Source organism: Nomascus leucogenys, chromosome 22a (assembly GCF_006542625.1).
Source record: "Nomascus leucogenys isolate Asia chromosome 22a, Asia_NLE_v1, whole genome shotgun sequence".
NCBI classification, from domain to species: domain Eukaryota; kingdom Metazoa; phylum Chordata; class Mammalia; order Primates; family Hylobatidae; genus Nomascus; species Nomascus leucogenys.
In genome coordinates this window covers 88,845,969-88,867,815 of record NC_044402.1, presented here as the reverse complement: position 1 = coordinate 88,867,815, position 21,847 = coordinate 88,845,969, and the positions used below count along the sequence as shown (strand labels likewise).

The 21,847-nt window shown below is 36.7% G+C and overlaps 1 protein-coding gene across 3 annotated transcripts in view; it reads right to left on the bottom strand.

Annotated features, from left to right (window-relative positions):
- GULP1 (GULP PTB domain containing engulfment adaptor 1) overlaps positions 1–21,847 on the bottom strand; it is a 312,023-nt gene that overhangs the window by 117,933 nt on the left and 172,243 nt on the right. For all 3 annotated transcript variants that reach the window (XM_003253837.4, XM_003253834.3, XM_030803196.1), the window contains exon 3: positions 2,414–2,485. In XM_003253837.4, coding sequence (XP_003253885.1) covers positions 2,414–2,441 — 28 coding nt within the window. In that variant the 5' untranslated portion in view covers positions 2,442–2,485. The remainder of the gene's footprint in view (positions 1–2,413; positions 2,486–21,847) is intronic.

The following is a 21,847-nucleotide window of genomic DNA, read 5'->3' as shown; positions in this document are numbered from 1 at the left end:
AATGAAATAATGCTATTGATTGAAACCAGGAGCAGGGGCTCTTAAAATTTTTTCTTTAACAACTTCACCAAATGATAGGGTCAGAATTGATTGGTGAACTTAAGGTAAAATTTTCAGTTCAAGTTCTAACTTCAGGTTGGAGTAAAATATTAATGAATAATTTCATGGTACTAAATCATTAGACCTGAAAAATAAGAGAAGTCAAAAGAAATTCAAAGAGAATGAAGCAAATCAGGAATTAACAAGTGCTTCTGCTTCTTGATTCTCCAAATCACTCCACTATTCCTATGGTTGTACTCCCACTGTGTTCAAATGAGACAAATATACAATTACTGGTTACTCACATTACTATCCAACTCTTGGGATTTCTCAATGAAAAACCATTCTAAACCCCCTTCAAATAAACAGTAAATTAGAGATGTGGAGTTTCAACTTTAAAGTGATAGGAAAGGAGGATTGTAAGCATATATATATATATAAAGAAGGTCTAGAAGTGTTTATTAAAACAAGTTAGAGTGATTAAAGTGTTAAGTTGTGATGTAAGATTTATATTAGTTTATTAAAAATACTTCAGGTTGGGCACAGTGGCTCCCGCCTATAATCCCAACACTTTGGGAGGCCAAGGCAGGAGGATTACTTGATGCTAGGAGTTTGAGACCAGCCCTGGCAACGTAGCAAGATCCTATCTCTACATAAAACAAAACAAAAACTTCAATATATCATATAATTATTTATAGATTTTGTTACTAGTAAAAATGAAAGAAACACTATTTTACTTTTGGTACCTTTTGTAAATCAGAAGCAGCTACAGACTACAATCAATGTCATTTTGCTTTCCCCTTATTCAGGAAAAGTAAGTAAAATAATAAATTTCCAGCTTCCCAGGGTTGAAGAGTGCCTTAAAGGTCACATTATCTAAATTCTCACTGAATACATTAATCTTCTCTGCCACATCCAAATGTTTGAACACCTCTCACTTCAGAGACCAAAAAAAGCTAGTAATTTGAGTAATTTAATTAAACTTTTACATGACTTTCTTGAAATTCATTTTCCCTATATTAAATCAGTGACATTATCATTTACACCTATTTGTCCTTTACTAAACTCAACCCCATGGCTAAATGGCAGTCCTTCAAATATTGAAAGACAGCTCTCATTAACACATTAATGGTTCTCAGTCATGCTTCCTGTTGCATGGCTGAAAGTCCTGAAGTCATCTCAGTCTTTCTCATCTGGGCATGTTACTATGTGTCAGTTAACACTGTAACCTTTTAAAGGGAGAACACCCAGTGCCCGACTGCCTGATATTGAACAGAACACTAGTCATAGTTCTGGACTATTCATTATCCATACATTAGAAAATGACACAGAGCCTTTGATACTCACACTGCTGACTTTATTCTTCAGCCATTTTTACTCATACAGCATTCAAGATGCATCTTCCAAATAACAGCAATATTTGAATCATGATAAAAGTATTAGATTTTCTGGGCCCTTGTTTGACAATCTGCAGTATCTTAGTAAGTTTATAGTGTGGAATAAGGGCTAACTTGTCATGTTTTCCTCACACATCTGTAATCCTACCATAGCACTCATGTGTCGTTACCTTCTTGCTTTCAATCATCTATGAATTTGATTATCATTATTTAAGCATTCTTCCCCAATTCATTAATAATGTAAAACAGGAGAGAGCCCCATGCCCTCCACTAGAGAACTCCTTTGAGAATGGAAAGGATACATTATTTAAACTTCACTAACCTACACAAAGTTATACTTACTTTTCTATCTTTCTTTATAAGTGCATCATAAAATAGTTTGCCAAATGCTACGTTTTTCTGCCCATTAAAAAACAACATCTAACTAGCTGTTTCTTTCAGTCCTATAGTGATCACTATAATATACTACATTTGTAGTTATTTAAATTCCTACCTAAAAATTAATAACAAACTTATTTTGGCCTCATTGCTTTCAATCTATCTACTACCAATCCTCACATATTGTTCAATGATACGTGAAGCCTGTGCACACACACACACATAATTATGAATGAATTTATGTTACCTTAATCTTATGTAAGCCCAGGGAATTTAGTATTATATGGCTACAAAAGCTAAAGTTAGGACAAAGTTTCAGATCATTTTATTCTTTGCAATTTCACAAGCTTCAAATTGCCAGGCAACATATTATCACATATGTATTGTGAACTCAGTGTAATAAACAACTTTGATCTTTCATTAGGGTGATAACTAAGGAGAGCTAATTAGCAACGTTTGCAGATTTGTGTTGCTCTAATCTAACTTCATTTCTGGGCCAGGTGGTTTGACAAGAAGAAAAACTGATTTCTTAACATCTCTGCTTATGTTCATAGCAACATTGGCTTGACTCCGAAGTTTTAAAAAATGACCACACTTACCTTTCTTCCTGCTAAAAGCACGGTTCATGATGAGGATCAGCCAAATAAATGTTCAGTTCCACGCCTTATATCCTGTAAAAGTGACAAAATATTAAGACATAAACAAAGGACTGTTGACTGACCTCTCTTTTGCTAATGTGGTTTTAATTATAAAGGCTTTTTAAATTTTTTAAAATATTTACAAACAATATTCTAAAATGCCTCAAAGGACATTTGGGTAAGAAAAAACACAAGTACTTAATAACGTGAGTGGCACAAGCAGATAGGAACGTCTCAACAGAAATTCCTCCCAAGTTCTTCAATTTTGTCTTTTTTCTATTATATATCCATCATTAACTATATTTATTTGCAAACTTAAGGAGAAGACAGATCAATACTTTTTCCTCAGCTTGTTGACAAGAGGTGTGTATATAAACACTTTACTTTTTATTTACCTAAGGCCCAGAAGAGTTTCATGTTTATTACAAAGTCACAAAGACAGGTGATATACTAGGAGCAGTGGTTAAAACATAGGATAAAATTATCTACCACTTAAGATTGTTTTACACATTAGGAAAGGTATGAAAGTACTTGGTACAGTATTTGGTACATATTGAACTCAGAAAATATTAGCTACTATCTTTGTGTTAGATATACCATGGGATCTAAATTTAGTGCACTTTTTATATGCATTATTTATCCATCAAAGAGGTCCTCTTAATACCTGTTCTGTACTGTATTTGCTATGAGGGTTACACATCAAATTAAGCAGCTTGGGTAAAGGACTTTATGCACTGTTGTCCAATTGAGATCTTTCCATTTTATATATTTAATGACTTCGTGTAAAAAACAACAACAAAAAGATTTCTGGAGTAATTCTCTCAGAGACTCAGAGACAATTCACATTAAGGTCTAAGAAGAAAGTTACGATTAAATATTTATTGGTACTGCATTGTAATCTATATTTGGGGTCCACAAAATAGTTAATCTTACTGATACAACACTCAGAAATAACTTTGCTGCTCTAGCAACAGAATATTCATGAACTGACATTAATATAGCCTTTCACTTCTACCTTATCTTCTATGAGGACTAGTGTTACAGGTATGTTACAGGGTAACACATATACTTTTTTAGAATTAAAATATTTTTTTCATTTTTTTCATTTTTAGAATTCAACCACATTAAATAAAACTGTTTAATAATGTTCTTCCTTGATAACCTAGAGACCTGCTTCAACAGAAATCAAAGGAAACTCATGTGCTTGGTGTAAGAGCCCAGTTTGGTGTGCTTCCATCTGCAGATGACAAGACAGTAACTGAACTCTGGGTAAAACTTTCCCCACTCTCTGCCCACTACTGCCTAGAGGTCTCAGCTGTTAAGAGATAAATTCACGAGAGACCAAAAGCTCTGCATGATTCTGGAAACACCTTCCCCCATTCCACTCTAAGTCTCAAAGTCTCACCACCACTTCCTGCTAGGAGACCTTCATAATTTTATCACATTCTTTATTCCTAAATATGTGAGTCAACATAAGCAGCTCAGGTTACTCTCATCACTCAGAGAATCTAATTCTAATGCATTACATTCTGTAACCACATCTTTCACTTCTCCCATCATTTGGAAACATGTCACTGTGTCATCTGGCATTCACAGTAAATCATTATCAAAATGCACTCAGAATTTTTTCTAAAGATTTTATCCATTCTGCTGCTCTTATTGAAACCTAGTTGTTGCCTGAGCAAACTAGTTCTACTGCAGTCCTTTCAAGAGGCTGGCTGTTTATCTCCCACACATATTATACCCATAGACCAAGAAATTATGCATTTTCAATTACTGTACTTCTCTTTTTTTCAAAATCCTTAATTTCTTTGAGGATTTTGCCATCAGACTCTATGTACATAATGGAATATAACACAACAGAGAATATACTATATTTGGTATCATTTCAAAAGTCACTTTTCACCTATATCTTAACATACCTGGTTATTTATTGAGCATATCCTGAAGAAATAAGGAAAAATTAAAAATAAACTAGTAGAAAAAGAACATAATACATGCAAATGTAAAATCTGTCTTCTCTGGAAAGATAAAGTAACAAAATACTATGAAGTTTATTAATCAGCAGACCAAATTTAATATACCTGTCCACTACTCAAATTTCATCACTATGAGGTGGACATTTTCAACAAAAGAAGATTGTGAAATATAAAAAAGGAGTTTAATACTACATGATTTAAAAATTCTTAAAATTAAATAATAGTGTGACTTTTAAATTAAAAAAACATAGTGCTGGAAGTTCTGGCCAGGGCAATCAGGCAAGAGAAGGAAATAAAGGGTATTCAATTAGGAAAAGAGGAAGTCAAATTGTCCCTGTTTGCAGATGACATGATTGTATATCTAGAAAACCCCACTGTCTCATCCCAAAATCTCCTTAAGCTGATTAGCAACTTCAGCAAAGTCTCAGGATACAAAATCAATGTAAAAAATCACAAGCATTCTTGTACACCAATCACAGACAAACAGAGAGCCAAATCATGAGTGAACTCCCATTCACAATTGCTTCAAAGAGAATAAAATACCTAGGAATCCAACTTACAAGGGATGTGAAGGACCTCTTCAAGGAGAACTACAAACCACTGCTCAATGAAATAAAAGAGGACACAAACAAATGGAAGAACATTCCATGCTCATGGGTTGGAAGAATCAATATCGTGAAAATGGCCATACTACCCAAGGTAATTTATAGATTCAATGCCATCCCCATCAAGCTACCAATGACTTTCTTCACAGAATTGGAAAAAACTACTTTAAAGTTCATATGGAACCAAAAAAGAGCCCGCATCGCCAAGTCAATCCTAAGCCAAAAGAACAAAGCTGGAGGCATCACGCTACCTGACTTCAACTATACTACAAGGCTACAGTAACCAAAACAGCATGGTACTGTTTGTACCATGTTGGTACCACAACAGAGACATAGATCAATAGAACAGAACAGAGCCCTCAGAAATAATGCCGCATATCTACAACTATCTGATCTTTGACAAACCTGACAAAAACAAGCAATGGGGAAAGGATTCCCTATTTAATAAATGGTGCTGGGAAAACTGGCTAGCCATATGTAGAAAGCTGAAACTGGATCCCTTCCTTAAACCTTATACAAAAATTAATTCAAGATGGATTAAAGACTTAAATGTTAGACCTAAAACCATTAAAATCCTACAAGAAAACCTAGGCAATACCATTCAGGACATAGGCATGGGCAAGGACTTCATGTCTAAAACACCAAAAGCAATGGCAACAAAAGCCAAAATTGACAAATGGGATCTAATTAAACTAAAGAGCTTCTGCACAGCAAAAGAAACTACCAACAGAGTGAACAGGCAACCTACAGATTAGGAGAAAATTTTTGCAACCTACTCATCTGACAAAGGGCTAATATCCAGAATCTACAACGAACACAAACAAATTTACAAGAAAAAACAAACAACCCCATTAAAAAGTGGGCGAAAGACATGAACAGACACTTCTCAAAAGAAGACATTTATGCAGCCAAAAAACATATGAAAAAATGCTCATCATCACTGGCCATCAGAGAATGCAAATCAAAACCACAGTGAGATACCATCTCACACCAGTTAGAATGGCGATCATTAAAAAGTCAGGAAACAACAGGTGCTGGAGAGGATGTGGAGAAATAGGAACACTTTTACACTGTTGGTGGGACTGTAAACTAGTTCAACCATTGTGGAAGTCAGTGTGGCAATTCCTCAGGGATCTAGAACTAGAAATACCATTTGACCCAGCCATCCCATTACTGGGTATATACTCAAAGGACTATAAATCATGCTGCTATAAAGACACACGCTCACATATGTTTATTGTGGCACTATTCACAATAGCAAAGACTTGGAACCAACCCAAATGTCCAACAACGATAGACTGGATTAAGAAAATGTGGCACATATACACCATGGAATACTATGCAGCCATAAAAAATGATGAGTTGATGTCCTTTGTAGGGACATGGATGAAACTGGAAATCATCATTCTCAGTAAACTATCGCAAAGACAAAAAACCAAACACCGCATGTTCTCACTCATAGGTGGGAATTGAACAATGAGAACTCATGGACACAGGAAGGGGAACATCACACTCCGGGGACTGTTGTGGGGTGGGGGGAGGGAGGAGGGACAGCATTAGGAGATATACCTAATGTTAAATGACGAGTTAATGGGTGCAGCAAAACAACATGGCACATGGATACATATGTAACAAACCTGCACATTGTGCACATGTACCCTAAAACCTAAAGTATAATAATAAAAAAAATAAAATAAAATAAAATGTAAACAACTTGGGGGCATATAAATAGAACAAGAATAACAAAAAATAACTCTTCACATAATTATATAAAGTTCATTTGAGCAAACATGGAGGATATATAATGACATGATAATACTATGGCTCTAAAACACCAGAAGCACTTTTGCTTGCTCACAAAATGCATAGATATAAATGTCAATATATACCAGATAAGTCATTCTTTTGAAATAAACTATAATTTAACTATCCAAACACCACTTCTTAGCATTTTATTTGATGCAATGTGCACTCTACACTTTTTTGTAAAACACGTCTTAGAACTCCACCAGAAAGTATGTAGATACTAGCTACTTTGTTCAGTACCCCAACGTGTATAATACAATACATGACACGAGGTTGGCATTCAATGTACTATTTATTTTATGTATTAATAATGCATGTTTTAATGTACTTTTATAATTGAAATAAAATATATAGTTAAAATTTTAATATTAGTAAGTTAAGAAATACAATTCTATGTAAATTGACTTTATCTCAATTTATGGTGTAACATAAATCCTGCTTTTTAGAGAAACTTTTCACAAATATTGTTTTAGTGACTACAAACACATGCATGAATCATTTCCCTATTATTAAAAAAATGTTACTTTTGGGAGGCAGAACAAGATGGCAGAATAGAAGGCTCCACCGATCGTCTCCCCAACAAAGACATCAATTTAACAACTATCCAAACAAACAAACAAAAGCACCTTCACAAGAATCAAACATCAGATGAGCACTCACAGTGCCTGGTTTTAACTTTGTATCACTGAAAGAGGCACTGAAAAGGTAGAAGGAACAGTTTTGAATCACTAGCATCACTCCTCTCCTCCCTTCAGCAGGAGCATTTCTGAGTGCTGGGGAAGGGAGACCACAGCAATTGTAAGACATTCAACTCAGTGTTATCCTGTTATAGCAGAAAGGAAAACCACACCAAACTCAATTGACCCCTGGCCATGGAGGGAGCCTTTAAAACTGCCTTAGCCAGAGGGATATGTCTGATTCCAGTTGTCGAAACTTTAGTTGCCACAAGCCTTGCCACTGTGGGCTAAAGTGTTCTGGGGCTCCAAATAAACTGGAAAGGCAATCTAGGCCACAAGCAATGCAAGTTTTAGGTGAGTCCTAGTGATGAACTGGGACCAGAGCTAGTAGAATGCTGGGGCACGTGACCTACTGAGACACAAGCTGAGGCAATTAAGCTCCAAAAGAGACCCCTTCTTTCCATTCAAGGAGAGAAGAGGGAAGAGTGGAAAGGACTCTGTCTTGCATCTTGGATAACAGCTCAGTGACAGCAGGGTAGGGCATCTGTCAGAGTTATCAGGTACCTGTTCCAGGTTCTAGCTCCAAGACAACATTTCTAGACCCCTTGCACCAGAAGATAATCCTTTGCCTTGAAAGGAAAAACTCAGTACTAGTAGCCTTCATTACCTACTAAATGGAGAGCCCTTGGGCATTGAATAACCAGCAGTAATACTCAGGTGGTACATCGAGAAACTTGGGTGAGACTCTGAGGCTTACTGACTTCAAGTGAGACTCAGCACATTCACAACTGTGGTGGCTATGGGGCAAGATGCCTTCAGCTTGAGAGAAGTGGAGGGAAAAGTAAAGGGGACTTTGTCTTGCACCTACATACCAGCTCAGCCACAGTGGGGTAGAGAACCAACTGGTCTCTTGGGGTTGCTGATTCCAAAACTGGGCTCTTGCACAACATTTCTGGACCTGTCCTTGGCCAGAGGCGAGTCCACTGCCCAGAAGGGTGAGTCTCAGGACTGGCAAGATTCACCACAAGCTGACTAAAGAGCCCACGGACCTTAAGGTAACATCAGCAGTAGGCTGGCAGTACTCACTGCAGGCCTGTAGTGACAGTTGCCATGGGGTGAGGCATACCTTCCTTTGGAAAGGGGATGAAAGATTGAGAAGGACTGTGTCTTGTGGTTTCAGCTCAGCCACAGTACAACAGAATACCAGTAAGACTTCTAAGTGATTTTGACTCTAGTTCATGGCTTCCAATAGGCAACTCTGGACCTGCCTGGGGCCTGGGATAACACGGTGCCCTGAATGGAGGGACAGAGGCCTAGCTGGCTTTGCCATGTGCTGATTGTAAAGCCCCAGGGTCTTGAGAGAAAACAGGCAATAGCCAGGGGTTACAGCAGGTCTTGGGCAAGAACCAGTGCTGTTCTGGCTTCAGGTCTGACCCAACACAGTATGTCACTCCACCCCACTTCAGGTGGTTCAGAACAGAGAGAGAGAGACAGAGAGAAAGAGAGAGACCCCATTTGTTTGAAAGAAAAATAAGAGAAGAAGAGAAGAGGTCAACTCTCTGCATGGTGATCTGGAGAATTCTTTCAGATCTTGTCCAAGACAATCAGGGCAGTATCTCTATGAGTCTCTAAGAACCACAGCATTACTGGGCTTGGGGTCCCCCCTAAGGCAGATACAACTTAGATCACAACATCCAAGTCTTTTTGAATATCTGAAAAGCTTTCCCAAGAAGGACAGGTACAAACAAGTGCAGACTGCAAAGACTACAATAAATACCTAACTCTTCAATGTCCAGACACAGACAATCATCTACAAGTATTAGGACAATCCAGGTAAACATGATCTCACCAAATAAACTAAATCAGGCATGAGAAAACAATCCTGGAAAAACAAAGATGTGTCACCTTTCAGACAGAGAATTCAAAATAGCTTTGTTGAAGAAACTCAAAGAAATTCAAGATACCACAGAGAAGGCATTCAGAATTCTATTAAATAAATTAAAGAAAGAGATTGAAATAATTAAAAAGAATTAAGCAGAAATTCTGGACCTGAAAAATGCAATGGACATAGTAAAGAACATATCAGAGTCTTTTAAAAGCAGAATTGACCAAACAGAAGAAACAATTAATGAGCTTGAAGCCAAGCTATTGAAAAATACATGGTCAGAGGAGACAAAAGAAAGAAAGAATTAAAAAGAATGAAGAATGCCTACCGAATCTAGAAAATAGCTTCAAAAGGGCAAATCTCAGTGTTAAGTGGCCTTAAAGAGGGAACAGAGAGAGAGATAGGAGTAGAAAGTTTATTCAAAAGGATAATATCAGAAAACTTCACAAACCTAGAGGAAGAGAGCAATATCCCAAGTATGAGAAGGTTATACAACACCAAGCAGATTTAACACAAAGAAGACTATCTCAAGGCCATTAATAATCAAACTCCCAAAGATCAAGGATAAAGAAAAGATGCTAAAATCAACAAAAGAAAGGAAATAAATAATAACACACAACGGAGTTCCAGTACATCTGGCAGCAGAATTTTCAGTGGAAACCTTACAGGCCGAGAGAGAATGTCATGACATATTTAAACTGCTAAAGGAAAAAAATCTTTTATCCTAGAATAGTATATACAGTGAAAATATCCTTTAAACATAAAGGAGACATAAAGACTTTCTCAGACAAACAATAGCTGAGTTATTTCATCAACACGAGACCTGTCCTAGAATAGATGCTAAAGCAAGTACTTTAGTCAGAAAGAAAAGAACATTAATGAGCAATTAGCAACACCAAAGATACAAAACTCACTGGTAATAGTAAGAACACAGAAAAACAAAATACTGTGACACTGTAACTGTGGTGTGTAAACTACTCTGAAGTAGAAAGACTAAACCATGAAACAATCAAAAATAATAACTACAACAACTTTTCTGGACATAGTACAATAAGATATAAACGGAAATAATAAAAAGTTAAAAAAAGCAGGGACATAGTTAAGATGAGAGTTTTTATTTCATTTATTTTTGCTTGTTAGTTGGTTTATGCGAACAGCGTTGTTATCAGCTTAAGATAATGTGTTATAAAGTAATACTTGCAAGCCTCATTGTAACCTCAAATCAAAAAACATACAAGAGATACACAAAAAATGAAAAGCAAAAAACTAAATCATATCACCAGACAAAATCTCCTTCAATAAAAGGAAGACAGGAAGGAAAGAAAAAAAGAAGAGAAGATCACAAAACAACCAGAAAACAAATAATAAAATGGCAGGAGTAAGTCCTTAGTTATCAATAATACCATTGAACATAAATGGACTAAACTTTCCAATCAAAAGACATACAGTAGCTAAACAAGGAGGGGAGGGGCGGTGGCAGGAAGAATCATTGATCTGTTGCCTACAAGAAACACGCTTCACCTATAAAGGCACTCATAGACTGAAAATAAAGGTATAAAGGTATTCCATGCCAAGAGAAACCAAAAAAGAGTAGGATTAGCCATATTTATTTCAGATAAAATAGATTTCAAGGCAAAAACTACAAAAGGAGAAAAAGAAGGTCACTATATAATAATGAAGTGGTCAATTCAGCAAGAGGATATAACAATTTTTAAAATATAGAGTTAGACTCCAATACAATAATAGCTGGAGATTTCAACATCCCACTTTTAGCACTAAACAGATGTTCCAGACAGAAAATTAATGAAGCAACTTCAAACTTAATCTACACTCTAGACAAAATGGAGGTAACAGATATTTACAGAACATTTAATCCAGTGATTGCAGAATGCACATTATTTTCCTCAGAGCATGGATCATTCTCAAGGATAGATCATATGTTAGGTCACAAAACAGTTTAAAACACTCAAAAAACTGAAATAATATCTAGCATCTTCTCTGACCAAAACTGAATAAAACTAGAAATCAATAACAAGAAGAATTCTGAAAACTATACAAATATATGAAAATTAAACAATATGCTCCAGAATGATGAGTGGGTTAGTGAAGACATTGAGAAGGAAATTGGAAACTTTCCTGAAACAAATGACAATGGAAACTCAGTATACGAAAACCTATGGAATGCAGCCAAAGCAGTACTAAGAGGGAAGTTTATAGCCATAAGTGACTCCAACAAAAAAGAAGAAAAGCTTCAAATAAACAACCTAATGATACATCTTAAAAATTAGGAAAACAAGAGCAACCCAAACTCAAAATTAGTAAAGAGAAAATATCCAAATAAATCAAATCTGACACATAAAAGGAGATTGTACAACTGATACAGCAGACATTCAAAGGATCATTAGTGGCTACTATGAGCAACTGCATTCCAATAAATTAGAAAAATCTAGAATAAATGGACAAATTCCTAGAAACACAAAATGTATCACTATTGAACCAGGAAGATATTCAAAACATGAACAAATCAGTAACAAGTGACAAGATCAAAGCTGTAATAAAGTCTCACAGTAAAGAAAACCCTGGGACCTGATGGCTTCACTGCTCAATTCTACCGAACGTTTAAAGAATTAATACCAATACTATCCAAAGTACTCCAAAAAATAGAGGAGGAGGGAATACTTCCAAACTCATTCTATGAGGCCAGTATTACCTTGACTCTAAAACCAGATAAAGGCACATCTGAAAAAAACAAAACTATAAGCCAATATCACTAATGAATACTGATACAAAAATCCTCAACACAGTACTAGCGAACTGAATTCAACAATACATTAAAAATATCATTCATCATGAATCCCAAGTGGGATTTTATCTCTGGGATGAAAGAATGGTTCAACATAGGCAAATCAATCAGTGTGCTGCATCATACAAACAGATCAAAGGCTTAAAAACCATATGATCATTTCAATAGATGCTAAAAAAGCATTTGATAAAATTCAACATCTTTCATGATAAAAACCATAAAAAATGAGTATACAAGAAACATACTTCAACATAACAAAAACCATATATGACAGACCCACAGCTACTATCATATTAAATGAAGAAAGACTGAAAGCCTTTCCTTTTAAATCTAGAACACAAGGATGCACACTTTCACCACTGCTATTCACTCTCTCTTGCTCCTGCTCACATCGTGTGAGATGCCTCACTCCCTCTTTGCCTACTGCCATGATTAGAGGTTCCTGAAGCCTCCCCAGAAGCAGAAACCACTATGCTTCCTGTACAGCCTGCAGAACCGTGAGCCAGTTAAACCTCATTTCTTTATAAATTACCCAGTTTCAGGTTATCTTTTTATATCAATGTGAGAATGGACCAATGCACTTGTGATCCTGGAAAAAAAGCAAAAGTTAAAAGAAATTATCCCACACCTTTGTGTTCCAGAAACAGCTTATTGCAAGGAACCCTTCCCCATATGACTTAGATGAGACGCAGGATACTTCCCTTGTGTACCTATGACAAGGCCAGGCCTAGACCTCCAAAATGCCATTATTTGCTTCATAAATGATTAGCTGAACTGTTTGGGCCACTGACCAAACTGGACAAAATATTTGCTACCTCGACTTAATCAAACTTCAGTTAAGCTTTACGCCTTCCCGTAGGCCCCTAAACTCTAATCCATATTCAGCCTCAGCAGCCTCAACCCTTCATTTACACCCCCTCCCAATAACAGGCTGACTATGTTTTAAAGGGTACATCATTCTCTGAGCTCCTATCCCTAATCACACTACCCTCATTTGTCCTACTTTCTTACACCCAATTCTTTCTAGTCTTGCTTACCATTCCCTAAAACAAAACAAAACACTTTGCTACTTAGCCTTTGAGACACTTGCTGATCTTATAGTTGGCATATTTTCCTTATTGCAATTGCCCCCCTCCCATCGTTGCAAACATCCTTTCCAATAAAGTCTCTTGTACCTAAGTCCAGATTTGTTTTTTTATTTGACAGTCTACTCAATCATATTTGGAAAGATTTCTGGCAACTAACCCCAATCTATTTCACTGAACTAATTTTCAAATTTTCCTTTCAAAATATCCACTGACAAGGAGCTGGCCTTCTCATTCTCTCACACTAATGAGTGCTTTCATTTCACTATAAAAACTGTTCCCTCAAATGAATTGCAAAAAGATGTCCTAGAAACGTGAATAAATCTAGTTTTTTCAAAATAATGGTGTTATCTTTGCTTCTCTAGTATCGAGTACATACCTATAGTTAATATATGTTGAATTACGAATCAAATGAGCAAATCAAGTTTTATGAAATCATATACACTTTATTGATTTACAGACACATATATTAGCTCCCAACTTTATTTAAAGGTATGTCAATTTTAAAAATAATCTTTAATAATTTTGAAGATATTTTTAGAGTAAGGAAATTCTCTAAGGTTATTCAGTCATCTGGGTAACCAAACTATACTCTTCCTTTATTACACATATCACACAATATTATGAACAAACTATATAAATAAAAACAATGAATAATTTCATCAAAGAAAACATTGTAAACAAGCTAATAATATCAAAGATCATTCTCTGACATAAACAGTTCTACTAAACAAAAGAAATCTGTTAAAATAATATATATCCTTAAAGTAATAAAAATTAGTGAACAATTTGATTCAGTCATACATATTTTCAGACAAAAGTTTCATTGAGATCAAGCAAACGCTGTGATTGTTCTGATACCAAATATGAAAGATAAATGGACTCTAGTAAGGAAATAGGGAAATTTTCTTTATTTAAGCTTTTTATGGAAACAAATCCTAAGAATAGAATGAAATTATGTTAGCATCTAATTCAATTCATCACTTAATCAGACATTTCTTTTATATCATCTATGACAGGCAGCCTCTGAGAAATTCATAAAGCGAGCACTAGACCACCTGTGACACAGTCTTCATTTGATTGACTTAATCATTTATTTTTTCATATCTTTTAAAATGTTTATTTAGTATCTCATATGTCAATATGCCTAAAAACAAAGGGAAATATATTTGTAAATGAGGAAAAAAATAAGTTATCAATAAGTGAACCACATGTAGGAAATATAATAGCTGAGATTTTTTTAAAGCAATGATAAATGGCCTAAATTGGAGAACTGTGTGTACAGCTTACAGATGTATTACTGAGTTCAAAGATAAAGTGGAAAAATTCTCCTAGATGACTACAAAAAAGTAAATAAATATACTAAATAAATACAAAGATATATTAAATAAAACTGCCAAAATCTTGATACTGAGATTACCATAGAGAAAAATATAAACAAAGAGGAGGGTATAACTGAGAAAATTATGGAGAGAAATTTCAGATAATTAAAAAAGATTATGAAAAATCTCAGACTGTAGGCTTCAGACTGAGGCATGTTATCATAAAATTAAGAATATTACAGGCAGAGAGAAAATATGCAACACTTCCAGGCAGAAAGAGATGGTTGCCTCAATAGCAACAAGAACTCTCTACTCTTTGTTCCAGTTTAATTCCAGGTCTTTCCAACCCCTGAGATTTAGCATTATTATCCTCCTAACTCCAACTCTTGAAAATAATGACAGACTTCTCTTTTAACTTTTGCCACAAACTTCTTGTTTTTTTCAACTGTGTCATGTCCTCAGACCCTTGTCAGTCTTGCTTGATTTATACTTCTAAGGGAAACCTGACCAGTCTAATTGATGGATGAATATTGAGGGTAACAGAAAGAAAATTCAAGGACAGCTGCTTCTTTTTTTTTTTCTTCTTAATTGAGTGAATCATAGTGCCATTTATTAAGAAAGAGACACTTGGGGAAAGCAAAGTTTGAAAGGCAGAATTCAAGACTTCTGTTTTGAAGCCTTTCCTTATTAGTATAGTGGTGAGTATTCCTACCTGTCAAGACTTCTGTTTTGGATATGTTAGTTCTGAGATACCTACCAGACAGCAAAGATGAGATGCTGAGTTAGTAGTTGGATATATGAGTCATGGTCTGGTATGTAGGGTAGGAATAGAGACATGACTTATAAAGTAACCAGCTCGCACATTATGAGATTAGTTAAGAAGTACATGTAAATAGATAAATGATCATTGAGCCTAAAAGCATGCCAAATTTATTAATGAGGCAGAATAAGAAGAGCAAGCTAGAGATAGATAAAAAACAGCCATCACCTGTAATCTCAGCACTTTGGGAGGCCGAGGCAGGTGGATCACAAGGTCAGGAGATTGAGACCATCCTGGTTAACACAGTGAAACCCCGTCTCTACTAAAAATACAAAAAAAAAAAAAAAAAAAAAAAATAGCTGGGCATGGTGGCGGGTGCCTGTAGTCCCAGCTACTCGGGAGGCTGAGGCAGGAGAGTGGAGTGAACCTGGGAGGCAGAGCTTGCAGTGAGCTGAGATCGCACCACTGCACTCCAGCCTGGGCGACAGAGCGAGACTCCGGGGGGGAAGAAAGCAGCCACTGAGGTCATATAAAAACCAGCAAAGTGTGCCCTTCTGGTATCCAAATGAAGTATGTTTTTATTAAGAGAAAAAATGATTAAATGATATTGAGAGCTCTACAAAGAGAAAGCCTGAAAAATGGCCATTAGTTTCAGAACATGGAGATAATTGGTGACCTTTGCATTGCACTTTCAGAAGACAGGGACTAAAAGAGCCTGACTGGGGAGAGGGGTAGAACAAAATGGCAAAATAGAAGGCTCTCCCAGTTGTCCCCCCAGTGAGGACACCAAGTTAACAACTATCTACACACACACACACACACACACACATACACACACACCCCTTCATAAGAACCAAAAATCAGGTGAGCACTCACACTACCTGGTTTTACCTTCATACCGCTGAAAGAGGCACTGGAAAAACAGTCTTGAATCTCAGACCCCACCCCTCCTCCCTCCCTCAATAGAGGCAACCCTGCTCAGAGAGGCAGCCTGGTGTTTCTGAGAGCATTGCTGTGCACTGGGGAGAGGAAGATCTAGCAATTCTGAGGCAATGAACTCAGTGCTGCCCTTGTTAACAGCAGAAAGCAAAACCAGGCCAAACTCAGGTGACGCTCACCCAAGGAGGGAGAATTTAAACAAGCCCCACACAAAGGGGAATTGCCAATCCCAGTGTTTGGAACTTCAGCTCCCCCAAGCCTTGCCATCATGAGCTAAAGTGCTCTGGGTCCAGAGTCAGTGGACTGAGGGAGAGAGGGGGTCATGACCTACTGAGACACCAGCCAGGACTGCTAAGGGACTGCTGGTATCACCCTTCCACTAACCTCAGGCTGCATAGTTTGTGGCTCCAAAAGAGACCCCTTCCTTCTGCTTGAGGATCAGAGAGGGAGGGAAGAGTGGGGAGGACTCTGTCTTGCCTCTTGGATACCAGCTCAGCCACAGCAGGACAGGGCACCAGTCAGTCTTACGGCCCCTGTTCAGACCTTAGCTCCCTGACGACATTTCTGGAAACACCATGTATCAGAAAGGAACCTACTGCCTTGAAGGGAAGAACTCAGTCATGGCAAGATTTGTAACATGTTAACAGAAGAATAACCAGAATAATAACCAGAAGCAATACCCAGGTACTACATCAAGAACACTGGGTGAGACTCTGAGACTTACTGGCTTCGGGTGAGACTCAGCACATTCCCAGCTGTGGTGGTTACAGGGTGAGACTCCTTCTGCTTGAGAGAAGTGGAGGAAAAAGTAAAGGGGACATTGTCTTGCACCTTAGGTACCAGCTCAGCCACAGGGTGGTAGAGCATGAAGTGGGCTCTGAGGTCCCTGATTCCAGGACTTGACTCTTGGATGGCATTTCTGGACCTTCTCCGGGGAAGAGAGGAAGCCCACTGCCATGAAGGTTGAGTCTCAAGCTTGACAGCATTCACTAGAAGCTGATTAAATAGCCATTAGGCCTTAGGGAACATTGGCAGTAGCCTGGCAGTACTCCCCATAGGCCTGAGGTGGCAGTGGCCACATGGTGAAGCTCTTCTGCCGTTGGAAAGGGGAGGCAAAAATGGGAGGACTGCATCTCATTATTTGAGTTGCCAGCTCAACCACAGTACAATAGAACAACAAGTGGACTTCTAAGGTTTTTGACTCTAGTCCCTGGCTCCCAGGTGGCACCTCTGAACCCATCTAGGTCCTAGGGCAACTCACTGCCCTAAAGGAAAGAACACAGGCCTGGCTCGCATTGCTACCTGCTGATTGTAGAACCCCACAGTTTTGAGCAAAAATAGGCAGGAGCTAGGGAGTGGTTACAGCAGGCCTTAGGTGAGAACCAGTGCTGTGCTGGCTTCAGGTCTGACCCAGTGCAAGCTATGGGTGGTGCCTAGAGGGGTGATGTGCCACTCTACCCTCTGCTCCAGGTGGCTCAGAACAGAGAGAGGGACTTTGTTTGGGAGAAAGTAAGGGAAGAGAACAATAGTCTCTGCCTGGTAATCCAGAGAATTCTTTGGGATCTTGACCTAGACCATCAATACAGTACCTCTATGAGTCTATAAGAACCACAGCATTAGGGAACTTGAGGTCCCCCACAAAGAAGATACAGCTTAAATCACAACACCTAAATCATTTTGAATATCTGGAAAGCCTGCCCAAGAAGGATGCACACAAACAAGCTCAGATTGTGGAGACTACAGTAAATACCTAATTCTTCAATGGCCAGACACATTAACATCTACAAGTATCAAGATGATCCAGGAAATGATGACCTCACCAAATGAACTAAATAAGGCATCAGGGAATAATCCTGGAGAAACAGAGATATGTGACCTTTGATTTCAGACAGAGAATTCACAATATCTGAATGAAGAAAACTTAAAGACATTCAAGATAACACAGAGAAGGAATTCAAAATTCTATCAGATAAATTTAACGAAGACATTGAAATAATTTTAAAAAATCAAGCAGAAATTCTGGAGCTGAAAAATGCAAATATAATACCAAAGAATGCATCAGAGTCTTTTAAAAGAAGAATTGATAAAGCAGAGGAAAGAATTAGTGGGCTTGAAGACAGGCTATTTGGAAGTACACAGTCAGAAGAGAAAAAAGAAAAAAGAAGAAAAAAAATAAAAACAATGAAGTGCATAGACAGCATCTAGAAAAGCAACAGGGCAAATCTAAGAGTTATTAGCCTTAAAGAGGAGGCAGAGAAAAAAATAGGAGTAGAAAGGGATAATAACAGAGAACTTCCTAAACCTAGACAAATATATCAATACCCAAGTAAAAGAAGGTTATAGAACACCAAGGAGATCTAATCCAAAGAAGACTCCTTAAGGCATTTAATCAAACTCCCAAAGGTCAAGGATAAAGAAAGGGTGCTAAAAGCAGCAAGAGAAAAGAAACAAATAACAGAAAATTGAGTTCCAATACATCTGACAGCAGACTTCTCAGTGGAAACTTTACAGGCCAGGAGAGCATGGCATGACATAATTAAAGTTCTGAAGGCAAAAATATTTTTTCCTAGAATGTATCTGGCAAAAATATCTTTCAAACTTGAAGGAGAAATAAACCTTTTACCAGACAAACAAAAGCTGAGGGATTTCATCAACACCAGACCTTTCCCACAAGAAATGCTAAAGGGAATACTTAAATCAGAAAGAAAAGTATGTTAATGAGCAATAAGAAATGTTAATGAGGGTATAAAACTCACTGAATAGTAAGAACACAGAAAAACAGAGAATATTATAACACTGTAATCACAGTTTATGAACTACTCTTAAGTACAAAAACTAAACAATGATCCAATCAAAAATAATAACTAAAACAACTTTTCAAGAAAAATGGAACAATAAGATATAAGTAGTAACAAAAAAGTTAAAAGAAAACAGGGGTATGAAGTTATGGCATCAAATCTTTATAAGTTTTAATTCCTTGTTTGTTTGTTTATGAAAATGATGTTAAGTTGTTATCAGCTTAAAATGATGGGTTATAAGATGGTATTTGCAAGCTTCATGGTAACCTCAAAGCAAAAAAATATACAATGAATACACAAAAAATAAAAACCAAGAAACTAAATCATATCACCAGACAAAATCATCTTCAATAAAAGGAGAACAGGAAGAAACTGTAAGAAAAGACAAAGAAGTTCACTATATAATAATGAAGGGGTCAATTCAGCAAAAGGATATAACGATTTTAAGTATATACGCACCCAAAACTAGAGCACCCAGATATATGAAGCAAATATTATTAGAGCTAAAGAGATAGACTCCAATCCAATAATAGCTGGAGACTTCAACGCCCCACTATAAGCACTGGAAATATCTTCCAGATGGAAAATAAACAAAGAAAATTCAAATTTAATCTGCACTCTCAGCCAAATGGAGCTAACAGGTATTTACAGAGCATTTCATCAAATTGCTGCAGAATACACATTCTGTTCTGCAGCATATGAAACATTCTCAAGGATAGACCATATGTTAGGTCACAAAACAAGTCTTAAAGCATTCAAAAAATTGAAATAATATCAAGCGTCTCTTCAGACCACAGTGGAATAAACGTAGAAATCAATAAGTGAAAATTTGGAAACTACATGAAGACATAAAAATTACACAATATGCTCCTGAATGACCAATGAGTCAATGAGGAAACTAAGCAGAAAGTTGAAAAATTTATTGAAACAAATGATAATGAAAACACAACATACTGAAGCACATCGGATACAGCAAAAGCAGTACTAAGAGGGAAGTTTATAGCTGTAAGTGACTCCAACAAAAAAGAAGAAAAACTTCAAATAAATAATGTAATCATGCATCTTAAAGAACTAGAAAAACAAGAACAAACCAAATCAAACCAACAGAGGAGAAGAAATAATAAAGATCAAGCAGAAATAAATAAAATTAAAATGAAGAAAACATTATAAAAAAGCAATGAAAGAAAAGACTATTTTTTGAAAAGTTAAATAAAATTGATGAACCTTCATGCAGACTAAGAAAAAACAGAGACATTGCAAATAAAAGCAGAGATGAAAAAGAAAATTTTACAACTGCTACCCCAGAAATTCAAAGAATCATTAGTGGCTACTATGAGCTACTATGTCTAGAAGAAATGGACAAATTCCTAGACACATACAACCTACCAAGATTGAACCAGGAAGAAATTCAAAACCTGAATAGAGCAATAACAAGTAACAAGATTAAAGCCGTATTTAAAAGGTTCCCAGGGCCAGGCGCGGTGGTTCAGCCTGTAATCCCAGCACTTTGGGAGGCTAAGGTGGGTGGATCACCTGAGGTCGGGAGTTTGAGTCCAGCCTGACCCATCTCTACTAAAAATACAAAATTAGCTGGGAGTGGTGGCGCATGCCTGTAATCTCAGCTACTCGGGAGGCTGAGGTAGGAGAATTGCTTGAGTTCAGGAGGCAGAGGTTGCAGTGAGCAGAGATCATGCCATTTCACTCCAGCCTGGGCAACAAGAGCAAAACTCTGTCTCAAAAAAAAAAAAAGCTTACCAGTAAAATGAAGCCCAGGACCCAATGGCTTCACTGTTGAATTCTACCAAACATTTAAAGAAGTGCTAATACCAATCCTACTCAAACTATTTAAACTATTCGAAAAACAGAGGTGAAGGGAATACTTCTAAATTCATTTTATGAGGCCAGGATTATCCTGATAACAAAACCAGACAAAGATACATCATAAATAAATACATACATAAATAGAAAATAAAACTATAGGCCAATATCACTGATGAATATTGATGCAAAAATCCTCTACAAAGTGGTAGCAAACCAAATTCAACAATACATTTAAAAGATTATTCATCATGACCAAGTGGGATTTACCCTTAGGATGCAATAATGGTTTAACATATGCAAATAAATCAATGTGCTACATCATAAAAACAGACTGAAGGATAAAAACCATACAATCATTGCAATTGATGCTGAAAATTCAACATCCCCTCATGATAAAAACCCTCAAAAACTGGGTATAGAAAGAACATACCTCAACATAATTAAAACCATATATGACAGACCCACAGCTAGTGTCATACTGAATGGAGACAAACTGAAAGCCTTACCCCTGAAATCTGAACACAACAAGGATGCACACTTTCACCACTGTTATTCTACACAGTACTGGAAGTCCTAGCTGGAAAAATCAGACAAAAGAAATAAAGGGCAGCCCAACTGGAAAGGAAGAAGCCAAACTATCTTCATTTGCAGATGAAAGGATATTATATTTGGAAAAACCTAAACACTCCACCAAAACACAAAAAAAACTATTAGAACTCATAAACAAATTCAGTAAAGTTGTAGAACACAAAAATCAACCTACAAAATTCAACAGGATTTTTATATGCCAACAGTAAACTATCTGAAAAAAAAATAAAAAAAGAATTCCCATTTACAATAGCCACAAATAAAATTAAATACCTAGGAGTTAACTTAGCCAAAGAAGTGAAAGATCCCTATAATGAAAACTATAAA